The 26,197-nt window shown below is 35.5% G+C and overlaps 1 protein-coding gene across 1 annotated transcript; it reads left to right on the top strand.

Annotated features, from left to right (window-relative positions):
- Positions 1-454: 454 nt before the first annotated feature.
- On the top strand, positions 455-19,882 carry SYPL1 (synaptophysin like 1). The gene is made up of 6 exons (XM_012746445.2): positions 455-558; positions 826-897; positions 11,174-11,295; positions 12,383-12,590; positions 16,650-16,838; positions 18,444-19,882. Exons 1-6 carry the CDS (start codon positions 508-510, stop codon positions 18,576-18,578), a joined length of 777 nt encoding a protein of 258 aa, XP_012601899.1. The 5' UTR covers positions 455-507; the 3' UTR covers positions 18,579-19,882.
- The last annotated feature ends 6,315 nt before the right edge of the window (positions 19,883-26,197 follow it).

Genomic DNA, 26,197 nt, shown 5'->3' with positions numbered 1-26,197 from the left:
GGACCTGACAGGGTAGGAGCGTGTAAGTCACTAAGGGCCTGTCCACGGCCTTTTTCTATTAAGTATAACCTTTCCTTTCATCTTTCACCCATGGCTCTGATAACTCTGAAAAACCTAATTTCCGTAGGAAAGTTTGGTGAATCACGCTTCTGAAGTACCCTACAGCGTGGTCGCCGAAAGCTCGTCGTTCCGCAATAACTTTCCACCATTTTAATAAAAAGCCCCTAACACAAGCCTTGAAACGAGCCTCTACCTGTGTCAGTACATTAGAAATTCAACTAAAAGTTGAGATCTGTGAAGGAGATGGGGGAAGGGGAGGCCGCACCGGGAGCTGCGAGCCAGAGAGCCGGCGTGGGGACCGGCAGCCAGGGCTTTGCGCGGGAGGCGCCCCCGCTGCGCAGACGCGGGCCCGGAAGTGCGGCGCGAGCCTGAGGCGCGCGCGCGTGCGCGGGAGGAGACGGGGCGCCGGGGGCCCGCCTTCAAGGAAGGGGGCGCGGCGCACGCAGCATGGCGTCCAATGTCTACTTGGTTCGCCAGCGGATCAGCCGGCTCGGCCAGGTGCGGCCCGGGGAGGAGCCTCCCCGTCCCAGCCCCGTCCCGCCCCTCGCCTCCTCTGCCGTCCTTCTCCGTCTCCGCCCCAGCGCCACAGCCAGCGGCTCAACCGCCGCCCCGCCCCGCCCCGCCCCGCCCCGCGGCCGCCAGGGCCCGCCCCCGAGCCAGCCCGCCCGCCCCGCCTGCCCTTCCTCGCCGCCCGGTCGCGCGGGTCTCGTCGGTCCCCTCCTCCTCCGCCCCGCCGTCCTGACTCTCTCTCGGTCCTTCCCTCAGAGGATGTCCGCCTTCCAGCTCAACCTCAACCCGCTCAAGGAGCCGCTCGGCTTCATCAAGGTCCTCGAGTGGGTGAGTGCAGCCCGCGCGGCGAGGCCCTCGGCGGGGAGGCGGGGGCCGCGCGGGCGCTGAGGCCGCCGCCGCCGCGGGACGGGAGTGGGCGGCTGGGCAGGGTAGGGAGGCCGCGGCTGGGCCGCGCGGGGCGGAGACGCCGCGGCCGGCGTCGAATCACGAGCCCCTCAGCCGCCTCGCTGCGGGAGGAGCCGCCCTCCCACACCAGAGCTCACCTCTGGGTGCCCCGTGGAGGGGGAGTTCAGGTTTCCCTTTGGCTCCGCTGCCTGCCGCAAAGGAAGGGAAAACTTCCTGCTGCGGTCTGACCGAAACCCGACGCCCCAGGTCGCTCCCCGAGAGGGTCAGCGGGTGCGTCCCTGCTTTGTGCGGCCCGGCTGCCTCGGAAGCCGACTTTGTCTTGTGGAAGTGATTTGACAAACTTTCCCTTCTTGATTTGCTTTAAGATCGGGTCCGAAATAAAAGTAGTTGAAAATAAACTGTGGGCCAGAGAAGCGGAGTAAAGGACTTTTAACACGAGGCATTGAGTCAGTTCGGTTCAATTAACACGCCAGGAATGGACATTGAGTTTGTTTTGGGTATTTCCAAGCGACATATTGTTTGGAAAGTCATCTTTTAGTCCTTTCCTGGGAACACTCACAATCATTAACATCAGAGGAGACTTATTAATTCGACGTTGGCAATAATCAGTCACTTGGAGGAGTTAGCAATAAACCAGACACTGCAGGCTTCCCTCAAACTTAGTGGCCCGGCACATATTTCAGTGCTCATTTTCAGGTTCGTATTAATAGACAGCTGGCATCTGTTCTCTGTGCAGGCAAGTTGTGTTTATAGCCAGCAACATTTACATCCATTACTCTTCCACCCTTTATTTCAGTGATAAGGTGATGAAGAAGAACGAGAACTTCCAGTTTCCTATTTTAAATAACCTACCGAGGATGTTTTTAAAAGCAACACAAAAACTAAGATTCTCTGATGGGTACTTAATAGGATTTCCTACCTACACCATTCCCTGAGAGTTTTGCTTGGTCTTTTCTGAAAACTGAAATAGTGCTGATTTCATACAGATGTATACTTTAACGACACATAAATGTATATACTTAGAGTTTTTTTAAATGTAGGTCCAGGTTTAAATATATAGGAAGTTATTTGGCATATAAAAATTAAAAATTGCAGGAGGAAATTCACATTGCTAGTCAAATATAAAAGTTAAGAGTCTTCCACCCAGTAGATTGAATCTCATTGAGGATTGCAATTAATTTATAAATAATAACTTAGATTTTCACTTAATTAAGCAGTTATTTATATTTGCACTTACATTATTTGTCAGGTTTTTTAAAAACTTAAATTTTTTCCTTAATATTTTAAAGCACCAGTGATATTCATTAGTTTCTGATGTATTTTGAAAAATATCTTGTTTTAAACTTAAGGAAATACTACACTTAGTTTGAACAGCTTGTTAATCCACAGGAGAGCCTTTTATGAACAGACTACACATTGTTAATGGTGTACTGAATATTTATTCAACAAATATTTGAGTATCTATTATATACCAGCACTGTGCTAAACACTAGCGTTCAAACATGAATGAAACATGGTCTTTTCCTCATGATCTATTAAGGATGAAGGGCATGAAAATAAATATGAAAGTGCCATATAATAAATACTATAATAAAGTATATGCAAAGTATAGTAAATGAAAGGTGGGAGAGAGCAGTTGCTTAGAGAAGCTAGGGAGGACTTCAGAGAGGAAAGAACAGTTGAAGGATGAGTACTTGTTCAGTTGGGGAGTGGGTGAAGAGTGGCTTCCTAAGCAAAGGGACTCTTAAGTTCCCTTTGCTGGGAAGCCACTTGGTGTGAAAAGTTGAAGCAACATAGCCCTGTATAAGAACTTAAAGTAATAGAGGGTTGGCTGGAATATGTACAGGGAAGATATGGTTTGAGATGATTCCGAAAGGTTTCAAAGAGCTTGCCCCCTCAGGTTAATCTTTGGTAATCTGGGCCCTTTCCTTAGGAAAATGCATATGTGCAGAGTACAGAATATTGGGGTATTTTTTGGATAACAAGCCCAGAATCCCTACTATAGGGTATAGGAAGTTACTCAAGGGTTTTAAACAAATGAAGAATATAATTAGATTTGCCTTTTAGAAATTATCATTTTGTCAGTAGTGTAGAGGGTGGATTGAAAAGGTCAGACTTGGAGGAAGGGAGATCTGTTGCTTGAAAAATTATGAGGGACTAAAATTAGTTGCATTAGGGATAGAGAGGTTTAGAAATTATTAATAGAATATATTTGGAAAGTGAAGAAGAGGGAGGCCTCTAAGATGACTGCTGTATTTCTGACTTGGGTTGGTAGTGGCATCATTATCCAAGGTACCTCTTTAAGAGGAAGAGGAGCAGATTTTTTAATGGAGGGTCAATAGGGGATGCATTGAGTTGTGGTCTCTTTTAGCTCTTATATAAGTGGTGGTATCCTATAAGCAGTTATATACGTGGATCAAGAGTTTAAAATACAAGCTTGGGCTGCAGATTTAACAGATAACTGCTGCCAAGTGGAGAAGGAATCATTAGGAAGATGGAGAGAAATAAAATCTTGGCATCATTATTAGAATTTCATCATCATTCTATTATTAGAATTTCAAGGAAAGAGTGCTCAAAAATGTTAGGTGCAATAGAAAGGTTAAGTAAAATAAGTACTAAATTGTGTCCCTTGGTTTTGGTAATCAGAGACTATTGGCTGTAGCAGGAGCAGTTTCAGTAAAATCAGAAGCCAGATTGTGGTAAGCTGAATGGAGGTGTGGTTAAGAAAGTGAAGGCAGTGAGCATGAACCCACTATTTGTGAAGATAGGAGAGTTTTGGTGGTGGTAACAAAAAAAAAAAAGAGAGAGCCAGACACTAGTTCAGCTTACAACTCATTTGCTTAAATGCTTTATCTGGAAACAACCATTGTATTTGCCATGCAGCAAAAGTTTTTATTTATACTTCCCATTTCATCATTGAGAGCATTAAGACTCAAGGGTCAGGGTTTAATACAAATAATTTTTACTGCTTCATCAAAGGCATTCTTAAGTGAAACTGACTTTTTTTAAACTGCAAGTGTGTGACAATGAAATACAGTTTGGTACTATTGCTGATTGTTACCAAAGCCCAGCAGTTTTCCCCACCAATGTGTTTGCCCAATCAGAGCAAATGTTAATGCAGTATAAAAGGCAAGTAATTTCTTAGTATTGTTATAAAACTATTTTTGACCTTTGTGGACTCCTGAAAAAATCTGAAAGGGGTTCTCCTGAAAGGGGTTCCAGGGGTCCACAGATCACACATTGAGAATTGTTGTTCTAATAGAAGGTAAATATCATTGGGGACCAGAAGCAGAATAGAAAATATGAGTGGGAGAAGAACCATTCTCAGATCTGGGAATTAATCTGGAAAAAGCTCAACCTGCTATCTGGTTTATGACTTACATAGAGCTGAGTACTTAAAAATGTAGAAAGAAAGAAAGAAAGAGATAATAGTCACCTAACTAAGACCTGGACTGGACCAATCTACCTAGATGCTTAAGGTCTGGATTTGTGATAACTTGAATATTCTCTTATGTAGGTGGTTTGGGGGTCCCATCATAAGGTGTGGTGTTGGACTAGGGGACTCAGAATGCCAAGCAGAAATGACCATAAAACCACTAGACATGGATAGAAAGGGGGAAAAAACAGTCAAGCTGAACCTACATCAAATATCCTAAAACACATGAAGAAAACTATTTTTTATAATACTTAAAAGCTCAAATTATATCAGTGGCAACAAATACTGTCAGTTTTCCAGGAAATGGCAGGCTTACTTTAAGACAGCCAGCCTGATCAACAATCAGGACATTGATTCACTCCAAAAGACAGGAAAATAGAAGAATCTGAAAATGATTTTTAAATAAATACATTGCGTTTCCTTGGAGATTTTTAGTTCTATACTTAGCTTAACAATTGTTTAAGAATAAAGTTGGCATAAAAATGTTTTCAACATGCGATGAGTAAGAATTAGTAAAAAACTACTAGCTGTTTATTTCTGCCGGAACTCTAGAGTTTACGTCTCATAATCCCAATTCTTAAGGGTTGTGGAACTGTAGTAGCAGGCTATTCAGAACTTTCTATGACTGTGCTTTAGAAGCAGAGGGAGATAGAGTAAAACTGAAGCACTTCATAGCTGACTTTATTGCTTATTGTACAGTTGGAGTAAAGTGAAATAGCATCAAAAATAAAAACATTTTTAAAAATGAATAACTTTAGTAAACGTTTCAGACTTAGGCTCATAAAAATCAATACGTTGGCTCTAGGCATCTAATCTTATGATTGTAAAGGCAAACATGCTGTTAACAGTTCATTTTAAGTACTGAATAATCAATCATTTGATTTAGTAAAACCAGCATACATTTAGTTCTGCACATAAACACTCATAAATAATATATTTTATATCTATTTTTGAATATTTCAGTTACCATTTTCATAAATCTTGGACAGAAAGAAATTTAAGTAGATGACTTCCGATTAATGATGAAATCAAATAGCAGTGAGGATCCTGCAACTAGAAACATGTAAATGACACCCATAAATTAGATGAATACCAGTGTTCCCCAGTAGAATCCTCAGAATGAGCGTTGTCTAGGAATAGGAGTTAGAAAAGTGACTCAGACTTTAGGATAGATATAACTCACTGAAAATACCAGTGGTTTCCAAATTATTTTTTATCATGTACTCTGTCACTGTAAAATTTTATGTGCAGAGCCCCATTATGCATCTATAACTTAGATGCATAGTTTACTATGTTAATACACTAAGGCATATTATGCACTCTGTAAGTTTCATTCATATTTTTAAATCCTTATTTCAGATACTATTCTGATAATTTCTAATTTTTTTGCCACCTTCTAGTGATTTGATTAAGTAGAGTCTGTTTTTACCTTGTGATATGGCTGATGAATCTAGCTCATGTAGGATATTATTGCATCCATTTTCTCTTTTGTACATGAGTGTGTGTATTATCAATCTGTAGTTTCTTGGAAGATATTTTTAAGCCACTGGTCCATTTTGCAAAGGTTAGGTGGTTAAAACTAGATAATTTATTCCATAAACCCACTTAGCGAGGCACACTCAAATTGTAATGCATGAACACTAAAAGTGAAAGAATAGGTGAGGTTATCATTGTCCTTCCACGTATGAGACTCCTCTTATCTTTAGGATACCCAGCATGCTGTCCTGACATACGAACGTCTGACATCTGGGCCTAGCTTGGGTTTCAGTGGTATATTAATTGCAGTAAAGCTTTAATTACTTATTTAAGTCTAAAAGTAGATATTAATATAAATACAAGTTTAAATACTTAATCTTGTACACCAGTTAATTGGAATTCCAGTCTACTTTGAAAACAAGTGTTCTAGAAAGCCAGGCTGTAATGCTAACTGTGAGGTTACAGATCTCTGAATAAGTGAAGGGTCTGCCACAGTGGTCATCTAGTGTGGATCTGGGGGGCAGAGATATAAGTGGGACCTTTTCTCTGGTAACTTGGGGCTGCTGTGATGAATATGGAACATTTCAACCTAAAAAAAAGCTTGCTGTCACCCTGTGCCTGGGTTCTTACTAATTACTCTACAGATAGAATTCCATGTCAGCATTTCAGTCATTCTTCATGGAGTGGGGAGGGATGGGAAGGTGAATTTCAGAAGTACCAAGGAAATATAAATCAGCATACCAGTACTCCCTCATTTCAGACTAGGATTACAAACAAAAATGCTCATAGGAACCAGCCTTGTAAATGAGTGAAGCAAATTATTTAGAAGAAAAACAGTAGTATAAGTTATTGATTACTGGCAACTAACATGTGTCCTGAGGGCAATAGAGGGGGAACAATCTGGAAAGCACATGCCCTGTCTTAAATGGCATCTGTCACTCAGTTCTGATTGTTGCTTTATGAAAATGTGGATATAATATTGCCATTCTCCAGTTTTCTCACACCTGCTCAGGAAAAGCAGGAAATCCAAATTTGTATGTGTATCATCCTGATACTAAAAATTCAACAACAAATTCACATTTTTTGTAGTGCTAGAAAGACCACACAAGTACATCTTAAGGCCAGGTTTCACCAATGGGCTGCCATTATATAACTTCCATTCTAGATCAAAATAGCAGTAGAATATAGGGAAATGTGAGGTAGTTGGATAGTTTACCCTCTGATTATTTTGTACTTTAATATAAAATGTGTACTTTATCCCTTTTTTCTATAAGACCAGAATTGATAACATGACATTATTTTATCCTTAAAGACAGCTTTAAAATAATGGTTATATAAGATTCAAAATATGGTTTTATTTTAAGTTATTAGAAATTAATTTTTATTTAATTAAGCAGTTATTTAGTGAGCATTTGCTGTATGCTAGGCCTTCTGCTAATTAGGCACTGAAAATCCTGAATATGATCAGGTGCAATGATATGATAGTCTGACAAGGGGGCAGTAGAGGTGATAGTTTTAAAGGCAACAAGCTGTAGGGTGGTGTAGTGTTTATTTGCTAATTTTTGTATTACTTAGGAAACTGGTTTTTTTCATTTGATTTTTATGAAGCAAGATGCATAAGAAAAACACATGTAGTAGAGTTAGTATGTAATAAAATTAATGTCTGTGGTAGCTCAGGAGAAGAAGGAGTTCTACCACAAGGAATTGGGTTGGGCCTTAAAAATGAGCTAAATTAGAAAAGGAGGGCATTCCCAGCAGAAGAATGTATACATCTAAGACATAAATACATGCTATGTTTCAGAACAGTAAGTAGTAAGATGTAAGTGAATCATAGAGTACCTGGCAGGGAATATAGTGTGCATAAATCTAGAAAGATAAAATTGAGGATAGATCAGCCATGCCTATTATGTCAAATTAAGAAGTTTGGGTTTTTTGTATTTCTTTCTTTCTCTTCTTTCTCTTCTCTTCTCTTCTCTTCTCTTCTCTTCTCTTCTCTTCTCTTCTCTTCTCTTCTCTTCTCTTCTCTTCTCTTCTCTCCTTTTTTTTTTAGTTTAGGTCTGGAAAACCATTGAGGAAGTCCATTTAAACAGAAGGGACATGATCAGATTTTTATTTCAGATCAATTTTAAGTATTCTGTTAACCACACTAAAAAGTAAAAGGAAACAGGTGAAATTAATTTTGCCAATATATTTTACTTAATCTAGTATATCCAGATTGTTTTAACAAGTAATCAACATAAATGAGATCTTTTACATTTTTCCATACTAAATCTTCAAAATTCAATGTATATTTTATACTTAGAGTACATCTCATGGCCAGGCATGGTGGCTCACACCTTTAATCCTAGCACTCTGGGAGGCTGAAACAGGAGGATCTCTTGAGATCAGTAGTTCAATACCAGCCTGAGCAAGCGCGAGACCCCATCTCTACTAAAAAGAGAATTAGCCTGGCGTGGTGGTACATGCCTATAGTTCCAACTACCTGAGAGGCTCAGGCAGGAGGATTGCTTGAGCAGAGGAGTTTGAGGTTGCTGTGAGCTAGCCTGACACCATGGTACTCTAGCCCAGGTGACAGAGCAAGACTCTGTCTCAAAAAAAAAGTAGAGTATATCTCAAGTTAGACTGGCAATGTGTAAAATGTTCAAGAGCCACAAGTAGCTGTTGTCTACTTTACTGGACACTGCAGGTTTAGAGCCCACACTATAGAAAATGAGCAGTGATTGGAATGAAATTGGAAATGAGAGAAAGAACCTGCTGAGTTACTCCCAGTGAAAAATAGTGAGGGCCTAATAAAAATCATGGCAAAAGTGATATACACAAGTAAACAGATTTTTTAAAAATGGTTTCATACTTTAGACTTATGTAACATTTTTTTTTTTTTTACTTAGCATTAGGTTTACTATCCATCTATGTTGATGTGGGTAGCTGTAGTTCCTGTATTTTTTTTGCTATATAATTTTCCATCGTAAGAATATACTATGTTTTATCCATTTTTGTATTGCTTTTCTCCTTCCCATTTTTGATATATCTAATGTCACTATGAACATTCTTTTACATGCCTCTTAGTACATTTGAGCAAGAATTTCTTTTAGATCTGTATACTAGTAGATCCTTTAGGGTAGTATGTTTATTACAAATATTTTCTTCTAGTTTGTAGCTTGTTTTACATTCAAAAGCTGACTTTTGATTTTAAAAATTATTTTTCTGTTGTTGAATTTAACAGTCTCTTATGGTTGGTTCTTTAATTCTTCCATGTGGTCACAGATTTTATTTTTTATTATCTTTAAATTTCTTAAAGCCTTACTTTTTACATTTAAGTTTGCAACTCATCTGGATCATTTATTGAACAGCCTTCCTGGTATTAGTTATCTGTTGCTGCATAACAAATTGCCCAAAGCTCGTACTATTAGCTTCAAACAACAGAGATTGATTATTTCACAGTTTCTATGGATAAGGAATCTGGGAGCAGCTTAGCTGTGTGGTTTGGGCTTAGGGTCTCCTGTAAGGTTACAATCAAGCTGTTGGCTGGGGCTTCAGTCATCTCAAGGTCTCCAGCTCATTCACATGACTCGGCAAGCCTCAGAGGATCTACTTCCAAGCTCAGTCGTATGGTTACTGGAAGTCCTTGGTTCCACACCACATGAGTCTCTAGAAGTTGCCTGAGTAGCCTCCCAACATGGCAGCTGGTGTCCCCTTCAGAATGAGGAAGTTAAGAGAGTAAAAAAGGAAGACGGAAGTTATAGGCTTTTCATAACTCATTTTCAGAAAATGATATCCCATTTCTTCTACAGTAATATTAATATATTTTCTTCTCTAGAAGCAAGTTACTGTGTGTAGTCCACACTCAAGGGAAGGGAAATTAAGCACAACCTTTTTATGGGAGTTGTATCAGAGTCTGTGAGCAGCTCTTTAAAACCACCACACTCCTTTCCTAAGTCATGTCCAAGTCAGCTCTTTTAGGTGTAATTTCTCTATATATACTAGTCTATTCCTGGCCTGTTTATTCTCCATTGGTTCAATTTGTGTATCTTGTTTTTTTTTTTTTTCTTACCCTAAATGTGGGTATAGGCCCCAAACTCCTTTTCTGGCCTTTTGTTTTTACTCTGTACGTTAATGCATATTTATTCTGAGAGTATCCATTCTTCCATCTTCACTTAATTCTTTTTTTTTACATAAAATTTTTAGTACAAATGATGAAAAATGACTTCATGACAGATTTTCCAATAAAAGTTATTTTTACATATTTTGAAATCCTGTAAAAACCATGTATTACCTATTAACTCTTAACAGAAGACCCCAAACTACCTGCTGGATGTTACCTCAGACTCTTCATATCTGTGACCAGATTCTTTTCATGTGTCTCTTCTTCATGGAAAAAAAAAAATCCCTTGATATAATTATTATGGTACCAATTATGGCCTACAAGATTCAAGACCCTGGAGTAACCCATGGGAGGTGTTCTATGAAGTATTCACTATAGGCTTTGATGTCAGATCTATATTGAATTTTATCTACTATCATTTGCTGAGTTTGTGTGACCCTGTACAAAACCAAGTCCCTGACCTCTCTTCAAGTTTCTATTCTAGGGAGAGACAGACAAGCAAATAATTGAGTGCTGTGTCAGGCAGTGGTAATAACAATGGAAGAGAAGTAGAGCAGCATGAGAGGGAACAGGTAGTGTGGGGTAGAGCACGCTGTTATTTAATATAGTATGGTGAAGAAATGGCCTCTCTGAACTGCTACTGGAGCAGGAAGCTGTGGGAGTGAAGGGAGTGAACCATTTATTCTAGGCAGAGTAAAAAGCCAGTGCAAAGGCCCTGAAGAAGGAGTTTATCCATGTTTTTAAAGGAATCGCAAGAACATTTTTGTATAGGAATTAAGGTAAAGAAAAAGTCAGAAATATGACATGAGGTCAGAAATACTAAGGGAGAAAAGGATTTTGCAGGACTTACATGAACTTTGGTTTTTATTCTGAGAGAGCTCAGAAGCTATTGGAGGGTTGTGAGCAGAGGATAGAATTTTCTACCTTATACTGTAAGTAAATTGTTATATGGGCTGGTACATTAATTTTTATATTATATTCAGGAGAAAATAAAATGATATTTGTTGAGATTTGCAAATAAATTTTTAAATGTTTTTCATCATCTATGTTTAGTTTGTGACTAAGAATTTCTAAAATGTTATTAAGCCAGTTTTTAATAATCAGTATAATTAAATGACCCTTGTGGTTTTGGGTGCAGTAATGCTTCTCTTTTCTTTTTTCTTTTGTGGTGTCACTTTGTATAGATTGCTTCCATCTTTGCTTTTGCTACCTGTGGAGGGTTTAAGGGCAAAACAGAAATTCTAGTGCATTGTCCTCCTGCAAATGACAATAAAACTATTATAGCTACTTTTGGTTATCCATTCAGGTAAGTTATTTATTTGCTTTTATGGCTTAACAACTTTTTTTACTTTCATATTGATTCATTAAGATTTCCAGTAATTTATTAATTTGGGGGGTAGAAAGTTATTAAAACTGTGGTACACAAACCAGTGCCTGACTGCAAATATTCTCTGGTCTATGTCAAATTAATACAGAAAGTGAAAGTAAGCATTTAGAAACTTTATAGCAATATGACATTGCCTTGACATTTTTATTCTGTCATTCCATGGTGGATTGGAAATTAAGAAACAAAACAAAATAGAGACTGCTCTATCACTGTAGTGTGAGAATCCCTAAATTAGAAGAAACACAGTTGTATTGTGAAGTCTTCTGTTTGACTTCAATATCTATTGAAAAGTCTATCAAACATGTCCTATGTTTAAGCCAGGGTGTGACTCTTCTACTTACTAACTATACTTACGTGATCTAAGACTCAGTTTTTTTGCCCAATAAATTGGAAATATTACCTTGTTTTGATAATTGTAAGGATGTTTTGATAATTAAATAAAATCACTATATTAAAGATAAGTCAGATAATAAGTACTTAGTAATCATCAAAGCGTCTCTGTGTCTCTTGCCCCTTCTTCTGTATAGTTCCTGCCAACGAACTGTATTTTTGCTATTTATGGATGGGGAAAATTAAAGGCAGTGTTAATTTTCAGTTAGTAACTAATTAATCCAAGGCTAAAATGTATGTCATCATTATAATTGGCTCCCCTGGGGATAGTCACACAGACTTTGTCTCCAAGAATGGAATATCATGTCTCAAATTGTAAACTATTAGGTATAATCCCTCCTAATTGGCTAATCTATGTAGTGTAGGAAGGTAGTATCTGGTATGAAAATAAATATTTAATTCAGTCTGTATTCAATCATAAACCAATTATGAGGTATAATTTATGTAAGTTTATTATGAAAATTTCACTTAAATATTTGAATTTTACCTCTTTTTCAAAAGGAAAATGTTTTTAATATATTTGGGTAGTATTTTTTGAAATATCATTTCAATATTCTTCTTAAGTATTCCTATTTCTGTTGGGAGAGTCCAGTAATTCATACATTTATTTTAATAGGTTGAATCAGGCATCATTTGAGTCACCTCTACATGTAAATGCGTGTGAAGTATTTTGGAAAGATCATGTCCTCATAGGCGATTACTCGTCTTCTGCACAATTCTATGTTACCTTTGCAGTCTTTGTGTTCCTGTACTGCATTGCAGCCCTTCTGCTTTATGTTGGTTACACAAACCTATATCGGGATAGTCGTAAACTTCCCATGGTTGTAAGTAATCATTTTATTCTTTTTATTAAAAAAATAATTTGTTAAAGTTATATTTGAAGTTCAATATAGGTATTTTACACTGGAAATCAAAATTCTTGGCATAAGCCAGTTCAATGTAATTTGGCTTATGTTTGCCATGAGATTGAGCTTTCTCCCGTTGTTAATTTGACTCAGTTCTTTAAGCCTATTTGCACTCTAGGGAAAATTTGTTTTTAACTCTGTTTTAACCTGGAAAAAACTAAAATATGTGATAAAGCATATTAGGTTGCAAACAGCAGAAAAATTAAGTAGAAAATTAATGCCTTTAATTTGAAGAATTGCTGATCATACCAGTAGTCTCATAACTTTCTACTTATCTTTTTTCTTAAGGCTCCCTTTATGCCTTTACAATATCTTATTGGGCTTAATTGTCTGTATCAGGGATTAGCAAACTGGCCCACAGGTCAAATCTGTCTCACTCTTTTTTTACTTAAAGTTTTTTTTGGAAGCCAGCCATACCCAATCATTTACACATTGTCTATGGCTTCTTTCATGCTATAGTGTTTGAGTTGAGTAGTTGTGACAGAGATAAAAAATTATTTACTATCTGGCCCTTTTCAGAAATAGTTTGCTGATTCCTGATCTATATTCCTAAACTCTTTAAAATCTGAACCAGATAATTGTTCTATTCAGCATTAGTGGCAGCCATGAGCTAATTTTGAATCTTTGAGATGCCAACAAAGGTTTTGGAATTGAAGTCCCGATATTTGTCTTGGCTTTAGAGTCTGCTGAGCTAGAAATAAAATATTCGCTGAGATTTAGTTAGTAGAATCTGTCTTGGATTATTGGTGGCAGCAAATCCAGATATACGCCATGCTTTTAAGCGGGACCTCTACTATAATATAAGGATAACTACAAAGTCAGTCTTAGTGCTATTGACTTGAAGAGAAAACAAGTATTTTTGTGATACTGATCACTTATGTGTATGAGAAAACACTACATCTGGTAATTATTTGTGAAGTCACTTTAAAGGAAAGGTTATTGAAATATGAAGGATTATTAAATAAGATAACAAGTTTTATATATTTATTTACTTTTAATTTTTTGCTGCCTGGATTGTAAAAATGCAAATGGGTAAGTAAGGAATAAAACAGTCTTTTATCATTCAGATTTATTCTGTTTCTTATGTCTTAGAGGGCATAAGAAAGCTAGATGTTTTTATAAAATACTTCTTGGTTGTTAAGGGTCTTTCAAAAGATAGACATCAACTATTTTAATTTGCAGTGTTTATCCAACAGGAATTGTATGTTAGGAATCTGTATCTTCTGCAGACTCTTCAAGCCTTATTTAATTTAAAAAGGGACTAAGATGATCATATAGATAATTATACTTTGTTAAAATTCTTTTTTTAGAAGATATTTCTTGCCATTTTGTCATCCCAACTAATTATTTTGTTAAATCTTTCAATGATTTATTTCTCATATTTTAGCTGGTAAACGTTAAAAATACCATATTTCTTGAAGCAGCATTCAGATCTATTTTTGTAGAGGGGTTTTCTTGTCTGATAAAACTGTAAAACTGCTCTAGTTGCATCATACAGAAAGTCACAAGAAATCTTCCACCTCAGAGTGATCATTAGTAGTTATATAAAGAAATAATCCAGAATTGGTTCCTTAAGTGGGTTTTTGTTGCTATAGCAAATAATGGGTTCTTCTTGTCTGTAAAGTCCAACTTCTAAATTAAATTTTAGTTCTATTTTTAATTTAATCATATAAATATAAAAAAGTTTTTTTGAGATACCCCAATGTTTAAATATAAACAAATTATGACATTGATTTTTAGGTATTGTTTGTGAATGAGGACAAGATTTTTTAGCAATATTCCCAATTCGGTGCTGAGGTGTTTCTAGAAGTATTTCAAGTATGAAAATTTCAGTCTTTCTTTTTTGAAGAAAATGTAGCACTTTTTTGTGTTAAGTAGCAGGAGCTTAAGAGTTCTAGACAATGTAAATAATTGAGAATTCCAGAAAATGAAACCAAACAAAAATAGGGTATCTCAAATCCTAAAAATCTTTTATAAATCATATCCTGACTTACTGGTAGGAGCAGAGATGCCCAGGCAGCTGTGGGTTTTGCATTGCAGAACTCCAAGTGGCACCATTCACTTGGAGTGGAGTATGACTAGAGTCCTGAGTAGGACAGGTCAGTAGGGACCAGGATTTCCCCCACTTTTCTTCACTCTAGGGTTACTTTATGCATCATTTTTCAGAAAAGTTCCTGCTTTTGAAATATAAGAATGTTATAACTTAAGCCATCAGCAAAGTAGATTGAAATAACATACATAACCAGAAAAAAACACAGGAATTTGGAAGGAGGAAAATACTTGAAAATTAAGAGGATTTGACATATGAACTTCAGGCTAGAGGAGAGAACTTGTTTAACATATGATAACCTCATATTATATATCAGTTCTCCAAAAGCAAGGGTCCTCAAACTTTTTAAACAGGGGGCCAGTTCACTGTTCCTCAGACCGTTGGAGGGCCATTGGAGAGTGCAGCGCGCATTTCATACGTACGCACTATAGGCCTGGGACGAGTCCGCTGCTAAGCAGGACAGGCAGCAGGGGCAAAAAACACTGGGCAAGGCCGCATGTGGCCCTCGGTCCATAGTTTGAGGACCCCTGTCCAAAAGGCATAGTATTTCTAGCAAGTGTTTAGAAAATGTCTACCTGCGGCAGAATGTATAGCAGAGTACAGCAGCAGAAAGGGGAGTGTTTCCACAGTGTAGAAAATTTAAGCTGTAATATTTCTAGCCTTATCTGTTTGATCTACATTTTTTTAAAAGGACGAGTAGCGGAAAGCTGAAATGCAAATACCTCTGTTTGTATAATTAGTAATTGTTTTTGGTTCTCTAATCACAAGGCATTTATTCAATGCTGTTTGACCATGTGGGCAGGCTATATAATATAGCTTCTATATCTCATAAGAGATTACTGGTATTTATCCTAAATAAATGATCAAAGGTGGCTGGCAAAATAATTAAAAACTAATCAGATTTATTTTAAAAACAAACACTCCATAAGCTTCAAAACCTATTCTGAGCTTGGAGGGATTTTTGCTGCAGATGTGTAGGAGCTTCTATCCTTGAAGGTACCTATATGCTTAGAGTATATAGTGTCAAAAGGGTACAAATTTTGCATTATTCCCACTCAGGTCAATTATTTGAAGGAAGGCCAAAGAATATAGGACTTACACTTTGTATTATACAAATGCATACTTAAAGTGTTATTTAGATCTTTTTAACCAATACTATTTAACAAAATTTTAGTTCCCCAGCAGAGAAGATTGGGTAAGGAGAATAAATGGTTCTCTTTTTCTTCATCTTGTTAGTTGAATAAGAAACTATCTAAAACATTAAAACCATCCATTCTATTCTTAGAAATGTAATAAACAGCAAAAGATTCAGTAAAAATTTACTATTAAGATGTTTCGAAAGATTTTTTGTTGTCTTTTTCTTAACATGATGAGCATTCATAAAATTTGTGGTCATTAATTTAAAAAGAGACAAGCTATCTTAGTTGTGTGCTTTTCACCATTTCATTATCTGTCTCATGGAGAATTAGATTTAACTAAAGTTAAAGTTTTGCTAGAACAGTATAAGAAACCAGGAGAAGGATAAGGGAGTTGAGAGTGTATGCAAGGGATTATAATGAAAGACCGTAGAATATAAATTAATTAAAGGAAGTGAGGTCATTGGTGAAGTTGAGAGACAGTACAAAAGTAGTAGAATCAGATTGTCGGTCCTGGTGGGGTCAATGGATTTTTGAGATTGGGGTGCCAGAGAGAGAGTGAGCTGGGAAAAGGTGATAGGAGAGAGGGGGATGATCAAAACATATTACGGCACTGTACGAGTAACAGTAAACAACAATGTTTACTATGCTGTGACCTTTTTTATAAAGTATATCATGAAGGCCATTAGTATCATGGGCTTAAATGTAATCTCTATCTCTTCATCATGGATTTGAAATTTAATATTTTTAAATTAACTGTTCATTATTAACTCATATATATTTTTGCTTTAGGACTTTGTTGTTACTCTTGTTGTCACTTTTTTGTGGTTGGTGAGCACTTCAGCCTGGGCTAAAGCTCTTACAGATATTAAAATAGCTACTGGTCCCAGTATTGTTCAGGAACTTATGCCTTGTAAGAAGCCAGGAGTGACGTGTTATTTTGGCTCTGTGACCAGTATGGGATCCCTGAATGTATCAGTGGTATGTATGCATTGTTTATAAAATTTTTTATTTCACATATTAGAAAAACCATACTAGTAATTTAAGAAAGCAGTACCTTTCAATACATCTCTGCATCAGCATATTGGTTTTTATTTTTCCTAAGCTATCAGAATTCTAATTACAATACAGTGTTTAACTTTATAACAGTGAAGAAAAGTTTGTTAACAAAATTATTACCTGTAAACAAGATCATGACTGAGTCTTTTTATTAAAATTGATGAAGCAGGACTTTTATTTGAAAGGCAGTAATAATAGTTGCTAATGTTTATTGAAATTATATGCTAGGCATTGTGTAAGGGCTTTACACTCATATCTTGTTTAAAGTATCTAACCATCCTAAGAGGAATGTAGAAGTGGTGATACTATCTTTATTTTATAAGGGGGGAAGGGATGTAGCTCGTGTGTTAATTCACCCAAGGTGACACAGCTGGTAAATTGCAAGCCAAGTTTTGAACCCAATCTGACTTTAAAGCCTGCTGTCCAAATCTGACTTGTTCTCGGTATATGAAGGTAATATTTTTATGGTTTCTTAAATAATCTATAAAATTTAGTCTTCATGAAGTATTAAATATTGTTTTGTCTGCTATTTTACAAAAATACAGATGTTTGTTACTAAGTACGTTATCAATATACCGAGTATATAATGTTCAGAGAGGCCTCATGTTTTTTCAAGAAAATGTTTTTCCAGTGGATAAAGTCAGCACTGCCTTAGAAAGGCAGTTTGCCCCAATTTTTGTTTTATAACTTTGTAATTTAAAAGTCAATTTTTTGCATTTATTTTGACAGTGTTTTGAGCTGGACAATATCAGAAATGTTGTTCTTGTATACAAATATACAAAAAGATGTAAAGGTTTGGCCTTTGGTAATATGCAGTATTCTCAAGCCTCTTGCTTCACTCTTGTTGCATAAGTCATTATTATATTTATAAAGGACTATTAAAATAAAGTAGCTTCAGTTTATTTCTCTTTGAGACTGTCTTGTGACTAGTCAGATTTATATCTGGGAAGATTAACTTCTTTTAGGTTGACTAAAGTGTATGGGAAGGGAAATAAGATTCTGCAGCTCTTCTTCTCTTCTGGCTACAACTGTTGGGTTGGAGAAGTAGGTACAGATGGAAGGGAAATGGGAAAAGGTACACAAGGGCAGTTGATAATCATTCTGAATGGGAGAAAAGTGAAAGCCCTCAAAGCAAGGCAACATAGATTCCTATTGTTCCTTTTCACCCTGAAGCACTGAAGTCCAAATAGAAAGTAATAAAAGGAGAGTTTCCCTTTTCTCAAATTTAATCCCATCTTTTTAATGATAATGAGCATGCAAAAAATGAAATTGCTTTTAGTTGTGATTTTATATTTACAGATTTAGAGGTTTAGATTTATTTCATCGGGAATAAGTCCTTATATAAGCCAATTTTTGTACATTGAAATATAAAGTCTTTTATTATTTCACTTTGTGGTATTAAACTTCAAATGAAATAATGGTATACTGCCTGGCAATGTTAAATATTTAAAGGAAAACATTTTTTAAGTAGTGCATGAATTTTTAAGTAGGTATTAGATTTTCATATATTTTTTTTTTCTTTCATAGATCTTTGGCTTTCTGAATATGATACTTTGGGGAGGAAATGCTTGGTTTGTGTACAAGGAGACCAGCCTACACAGTCCATCAAATACTTCTGTCCCCCATAGCCAAGGAGGTATTCCACCTCCTGCTGGAATGTAATTAAAGGGAAAAATACACTGTATGAAATATATGTCTATACTATGACATGTTACCAACATCTTGAGAAGCATTATTTGTTTCTAATAAAAAGTAATGGCTTTTTCAATAAATTGGTGGGTTTAAAATTTTGCTGCTTTTTTACATAAAGCCTGTGCCTTTCCTAGAAGTTTAAGATGTAAATGTATTCTCACATGTAAATTTGAAAGTTCAGGGGCCTATTATGAGATGATATACATTTTCAAATGAACAGTAATTTTTTCACTAAGCTGTTTGCCTACCAAAGTGTTTACATCTTAAACCTTAACATGTATCTTCACTCAGAAAACAGTTATAATGTCATATGTAATAGGAAGAAAAATCTTTATTTGGAATATACACTACTGTAAGTTTGTACAGATCATTTACCTAAGATTGGTCTTTAAGAAAGCCGTGGTTACACAAATTGTATTTAGAAAAAAACATATTTAGTTCAAAATTTATATCTAATATTCATGTTATGAAAAATTTTAAACTGCAAAGACTTGGTATATGTTTTATTTTTGTTTTTCTAAATGACCTGCTGTACTTAATAGGTGTACTAAAATTGTGTTGGGAGCAGGGATTTGGAAATTAGATATATAGTTAATTTAGTAATTCTGTTGCATGAGGTGTAAGCTTCTATTATGCTGGTGGTTTAATAGACTTGCAATATGAGCAGAAAGAGCATGGTTCAGCTAGGTATTTTTATATGTATGGGCATTACTCTTGTGCTGTTTGTTTGCTGTCCTTTGTTGCTCATGTTATTTAAGCGTAGGCTGAGACCTAGTCTCCTTGCAAATAGAGTAAAATAATCTACCTTTTTATGTAGACCCTATTCAGAGGGTTAAAAAAAATTAAGATTGCCTTTTACTTTTGAAAACTTAACCATTTAGAGCCAATGAAGTTGCTATTTTGAGTTTAGCATTGATATTGTGAAAATAAATGCAATTCGAATTTCATGTTTCTTAATGTTCATTCTTATTTCACAAATGAATACTTAAGGAATTATGCATCATAAACAAAGGAACCTAAATGAACTATATTATGGATCTATTGTCTTTGCACATACATTTGGGTATGTTCTAAATACAGAGCTTATTCACATTTTGCTTCCTAATCTTTGTTGTACAGGGATCCAGATTTCTTATTCTTAAACATGAATGTTTATATGTGAAGCACATCTTGCTATTGCCTTATTTTTGTTGCTTTTATTCATTGACAAGAATTGTCAATATGAGAATGTATCTTTTTTGCAACCAACTTAATAAAGAAATTGAAAGAAAGAGTGCACTGATTGTTATATTACAAAGAAACCTTCATTTTAAAGGCATGAGCAATGCAAGATAGAAACGATTTTCAAAGCAGGAAATAGAATCAATCAGTTTTTTAAATGTTTGGTGAGGAATAAAACAGACAAAAATACTTTGGAGACTCTGGTTGTATCCTTTTTCTTTCACTTTCATTTAGAAAATATTTATAGCTCTCAAGTTAAATTTTCCTGATAAACCTTTTCCAATTGACTATCCAGCAAAGATCCTGATTAAGAGTGTATGTTTTAGAGCCAAACGGCCTAGATTTGAATCCTGTCTTCACCATTTACTATTTAACTTTAGGCAAATTACCCTCTGTATGCGTCAATTTGCTTATCTAAAAATTGGAAATACACTTAATAGTCCCCTCTTATTCGTAGGGGACATGTTTCAGTACCCCCCCAGTGGATGCCTGAAACCGTGGATAGTACCAAACCCTATATATTCTGTGTTTTTTCCTGTACATACATACGTCTGGTAAAGTTTAATTTATAAATTAGGCACAGTAAGAGATTAATAACTAATAATAAAATAGAACAATTATAACTCTTGTAATAAAAATTATATGAATGTGATCTCTTTCAAAATATTTCATTGTATTCTACTGCGAGGAACTGAAACCACAGAAAATGAAATCACTTTCCTGACTTCAAAAGAATGTTTATAAGAATGAAGTGAGCTAATAAATGTAAATTACTTAAGACAGTGTTCAGTATATGTTAATAGTAGGTACTCAATAAATGTTAGCTCTCATTACTAACTTTTGATAGCATTTAATAGAGATTCTTAACCAGAAATTCATGGGGCTAGGCAAGGAGGGTTTTGGTTTTGAGCAATCAGGCAGGATAAGCTTCAGGTTTACAAGTTTCTCCCATTTTATTAAAGCGATCTGCAGGTTTTGGTGTGTTTTATTTTTCTGTTGGTGGTAGATATTTTTAGGGTCAATGAGATTAAAAGAGTATATTGAGATTAGAGTAGATTTAGAAAGGAATTTTGTTGCCTTTTCACTCTCTGTTTTTGAGTCAGCATTACAGGGTTAAGCAATTTGTAGGATAATTTCCAGGACAGAAGCAATAAAAGTTTTTACTTACTAAATGATAGGTTGTAAAGAATTATTTATAAACATCATCATTACTAATGTTTTTGCAAATAGAAGTCATTTGGATAGAAATACTTAAAATTTAACATACTGTAAATGTTAAAGACATTATTGCTTGTTATGTTCTTTATGTCTCATGCTTAATTTTTAAATTTCTAATTACGTAGTATTTCAGATTAACAGTTAAGTGTACAGATAATATATAACAGGTGCTTTTTTTAGATTCAAGAAAAAGTTTTAATATTTAATATTAGTAGATGTCTTTGTATTAGCATAATCATAAAATATATTTTTAAATTTTCTTTGTGGAAGAAGGAGCCCATGAACACAAAAGCGCCTGTGGGCCATGGATGTCATAAGGAAGCCCTGTTTCTAATTAGCTCCCAGGTCACAGCAATGCTGTTAGTCCAGGGACTATACTTTGAGTAGCAAGGATTTATTAGCTTCTTTCTTGCAGTGGTTGCTGAGAGGGGCATCCAAAACCATGTAGAATATCTGGGATTTTCTATTTATTAAATAAAGTCTGAAGAGTTCAGTGGGAAATGCAGTTTTGCTAATTTTCATGGCACCAACTTCTTGAATGTTGGTGTATTCTCTCTTTTGTTTTTGGGGTTTTTTTTAGCGTATTATGAGGGTACAAGTGTTAAGGTTACTTATATTGCCCACGCCCCCTTCCCCCCTCGAGTAAGAGCTTCAAGCATGTTCATCCCCCAAACGTTGCACATCTTACTCGTTGTGTCTTAAACGTTGCACATCTTACTGTTGTATATACCCGTCCCTTCCTCCCACCCTCCCGCCACCCGTAAATGTTATTCCTATATGTCCTTAGGTGTTGATCCGTTAATACCAATTTGCTGGTGAGTACATGTGGTGCTGGTTTTTCCATTCTTGAGATACTTCACTTAGTAGAATGGGTTCCAACTAACAGGTGCTTTATTTTAAGCATCAGGTATTTTTAAGGAAATAAATGATTACAGGTATAGCCTTTTCCTTAGTGAGATAGTTAGATTTTTCCTACTTGTCACTATTACAATTAACATGGAAACATTCTTCTGAAATGTGTGAAGGCGTCTCTAGGATATATCACTAGAAATGGAACGGTTGTAATGTGAGATGTTCACATTATCAGTTGTAACCTAGGTATTTCAAAATTGGCAAAGTGCTTATGCTAAGTCTTCCACCATTAATATGTAAGAGTTCCTGTTGCTTCATATTCTTGCCAGTACTTGATGTTAATGAACTATTGCCGGACTGATGAGTTTGAAATAGTGTCTTCGATGTTTTTTAAATTTGTGTTTCTCCAATTGCTATTTAGGTTGGTGGTCTTTTCCTGTATTTATTGGCCATTTGGTTTCCCCTACTCTGTGCTGCCTATTCATATCCTTTCCCAATTTTTCTAATGTGGTGCTTGTCTTTTTCCAGTTGAATTATAGTATTATTTATGTATTTTTTTTAAAGAGGGGAGAGGAGGAGGGGCACAAGGGCAGTGACCAGATGGACTAAATGACCCTCCCCCCTGCTACAGAGGATCTTTATGTATTCTTTACATTAACTCCTTGACTTTTATATAGGTTGCAGATGTCTTCTCTTTGTTCATGGCTTGTATTTTCACTTTATGATTTGTGTCATAAAAAGTATTTAATACTAATTTCACTTTCTTCTTTGTGGTTTATGCTTTTTATGTCTTAAGAAATCCTCTTCTCAATGTCATAAAAGATATTCACCTATGTTTTCTTATAACTATGTTTTGTATTTCACTTTTTAGTCTTTAAGCAATTGGGGAGTGTATTTTTCTATATAGTGTGTGGTCCCTGCTCAGTTTTTATAATTTTCAATACCCAGACCCAATTTTCATAGTACCCTGTATTTAAAAGTTCATCTTTTATTCACCTCTGTGAATATCATATTTCCATATTATTTGTAGTTCTTTCTGTGTGCTTTTCACCAGCATCATGTCTAGCCCTATCACCCTTTAATTATTATATATAGCTTTACAGTAAGAATTAACTATCTGATAGGATGAGCACCATCATTCTTGTTATTTACAGTTATCTTGGCTATCTTGAAGTCCTATACTCTCCTGTGATTTTTTGGATCAGTTTGTCAAGTTCCTAAAAACTTTTGTGGGATTTCATTTGAAACAAATCACATTGAATTTATAGATCAATTTGAGGAGAATGGTCATATTTATAATACCAAGGCTTTGTATTTATGAACATGGTATATATCTCTCTATATCGTTTATGCCCTTCAATAAAGTTTTATAATTTTCTACATAAAGATTTAAGATTCATAACTGCCTTATATTAATAGCTTTGCTGCTATTGTGCAAAGTAACATTTAAATTGTGTTCTAGATTAAATTGTAATTTTTATTGCTGATATTCAAGACTTCTGCTAATTTGTGTCTATTCATTCTCTAAAACCTTTTGTTAATTTTAATTAATACATAGATTCTCCTTTATGTGGATAATTATATCATCTGCAAATGATAGTTTTGTTTCTTCATTGTGTTTGGAAATTAAACTTTTTTCTCCTTTTGTCTTTATATAATAATTGTCATTGAAATCTGAAAAATAGAAAATACGTATTTGAAAATAGAATAGCTGTAATTTTGTCTCAGCATAGCATACTTAACCACACATTTACACTATATTGTATCTCAGTCATTCTAGTAATATATAAAGTGTCATCATCATCATGAATTCTTATGTTGTAGAACAGACATAAATTGAAATACCAGTTGAATTAAACTGATCAAAATATAATACTGTCATTTAATACTGTCATACAGAGTCTATTTGTTGTTACAATTTATTTGGATTTTGCTTGTATAAGAAAATATTTACACGTGAAGCCTTGCTAGTTGAATTTTAAAGGATAATTAGTTTTATTCAGGGATAATTGACATATAATAAACTATACATATCTAAAGCATACAATTTAATGAGTCTTTTATGTATATATATTAATATATACATATATAGACCGGGCGCGGTGGCTCACGCCTGTAATCCTAGCACTCTGGGAGGCCGAGGCGGGTGGATTGCTCGAGGTCAGGAGTTCGAAACCAGCCTGAGCAAGAGCGAGACCCCGTCTCTACTATAAATAGAAAGAAATTAATTGGCCAACTAATATATGTAGAAAAAATTATCCGGGCATGGTGGCGCATGCCTGTAGTCCCAGCTACTCGGGAGGCTGAGGCAGGAGGATCGCTTGAGCCCAGGAGTCTGAGGTTGCTGTGAGCTAGGCTGACGCCACGGCACTCACTCTAGCCTGGGCAGCAAAGCGAGACTCTGTCTCAAAAAAAAAAAAAATATATATATACATATATAGTCAAACTGTCACCACATCAAGATAATGAACCTACTATATCAATCACCACCCAAAATTTCCTCATGCCCCTTGGTAATCTCTATCACCTACCCATCCCACCATTAATCTTTGTTAGTATGTTAGTTTGTATTTTCTAGAGGTTTATGTGAATAGATTCATACAGTATGTATGTTTTTTCGTCAGTCTGCTTTCACTCCACATAATTATTTTGAGATTCATTCTTGTTGGACATATCAATAGTGCATTCCTTTTACTGCTGGATGTTCTCTGCTGTGGACTACTACCACAATTTGTTTATACACTCACCTTCTGGTGGATATTTGGGTTGTTTTGAGCTAATACAAATAAAGCTGCTGTGAACATTCATATAGAAGTCTTTATATGGACGAGTGTTGGCTATTGGATAAAATAGGAGTGGAATAGCTGAATCATGTAGTAGTAATATGTGTCACTTTTAAAGAAACTGCCAAAGTGGTTGTGCCATTTTACATTTCTGCCAGCAGTGTAGGAAGAGTCTGTTTATTTTACATCTTCATCGATACTTGGTATGGTTAGTCTTTTTAATTGAGTCACTCTAATAGATGTGTAGTAATATCTCATTGTGATTCTAATTCTGGATATAAATTCATTATTCGACTTGTCTTTTCATCCTCAATCTTTGAAAGAACGGAAGTTAAATTTATCAGATTTTCCTTATGATTCCATTCGTGCTTTTGGTGTTGTATCTATGAAATCTTTGTATAATCCAAGGTCACAAATATGTTTTTCTCTAGTGGTTTTATAATTTTGGGTTTTACATTTAGAGTAATGGTCTCTTTTGAGTTGAATTTTATATATGGTTCAAGATATTGATCAATAGTTTTTGTTTTTTTTGTTTTGTTGGCATATGAAAAGCCATTGTTACAGCACCATTTGTGGAAAAGCTGTCCTTTCTCCACTGTACCTTGTTCATACATGGACAGAGAAATCAGTTGTCCATGTATGCGTGAGTAAATTTTTACACTTATTCTGTTTCACTGACCTGTTTGTCTTATGTTCATGCCAGTACTATACTCTCTTGATTACTATAGCATTATAATAAGTCTTAAAATCAGGAAGTGTTAGCCCTGCAACTTTGTTGTTTTTCAAGTTTTTTTGGCTATTAGAGGTCTTTTGCATTTCCATATGAATTTTAGAATCAGCTTGTCAATTTCTACCAAAAAAGCCTACTGGGACTTTGATAGGAATTGTGTCAAATCCGTAGATCAATTTGAGAAGAATTCACATCTTAACATTGGGTCTTCCAACTCATGGACATAGTACAACTCTCCATGTGTATAAGTCTTTAATTTCTCTCAGCAACATTGTGTAGTTTTCATTATTCAGGTTCTGTATGTGTTTGGTCAGGAATATCCCTCAGTAGAAAATATTTTTGATGCCATTTTAAGCAATATTTTTATTTCAATTTCTAATTGTCCATTGATAGTCTGTACATTATTGCTGATGTTCAAGACTTCTGCCAATTTTTGTCTATTGATTTTCTAAAACCTTTTGTTAATTTTAATTAATACATAGATTCTCCTTTATGTGGATAATTAGATCATCTGCAAATGATAGTTTTGTTTCTTCATTATGTTTGGAAATTAAACTTTTTTCTCCTTTTATCTTTATATAATTGTCATTGAAATCTGAAAAATAGAAAATACTTATTTGAAAATAGAATAGCTGTAATTTTGTCTCCATATAGCATACTTAACCACAAATTTACACTACACTGTATCTCAGTCATTCAAATGTATGTAGAAATACAATTTATTTTTATATATTGATCCTATATATATACAGCAACCTTGCTAAATCCACTTATTCTAGTAGATA

Source organism: Microcebus murinus, chromosome 9 (genome assembly GCF_040939455.1).
Source record: "Microcebus murinus isolate Inina chromosome 9, M.murinus_Inina_mat1.0, whole genome shotgun sequence".
Lineage (NCBI taxonomy): Eukaryota > Metazoa > Chordata > Mammalia > Primates > Cheirogaleidae > Microcebus > Microcebus murinus.
This window is presented reverse-complemented; position numbering and strand designations above follow the sequence as displayed.

Coding starts and splice junctions, on each gene's coding strand:
- SYPL1 (XM_012746445.2), top strand. CDS start 508: ATGGCGTCCAATGTCTACTTGGTTCGCCAGCGGATCAGCCGGCTCGGC. Junction 898..11,173: donor TCATCAAGGTCCTCGAGTGG/GTGAGTGCAGCC, acceptor CACTTTGTATAG/ATTGCTTCCATCTTTGCTTT. Junction 11,296..12,382: donor ACTTTTGGTTATCCATTCAG/GTAAGTTATTTA, acceptor TTATTTTAATAG/GTTGAATCAGGCATCATTTG.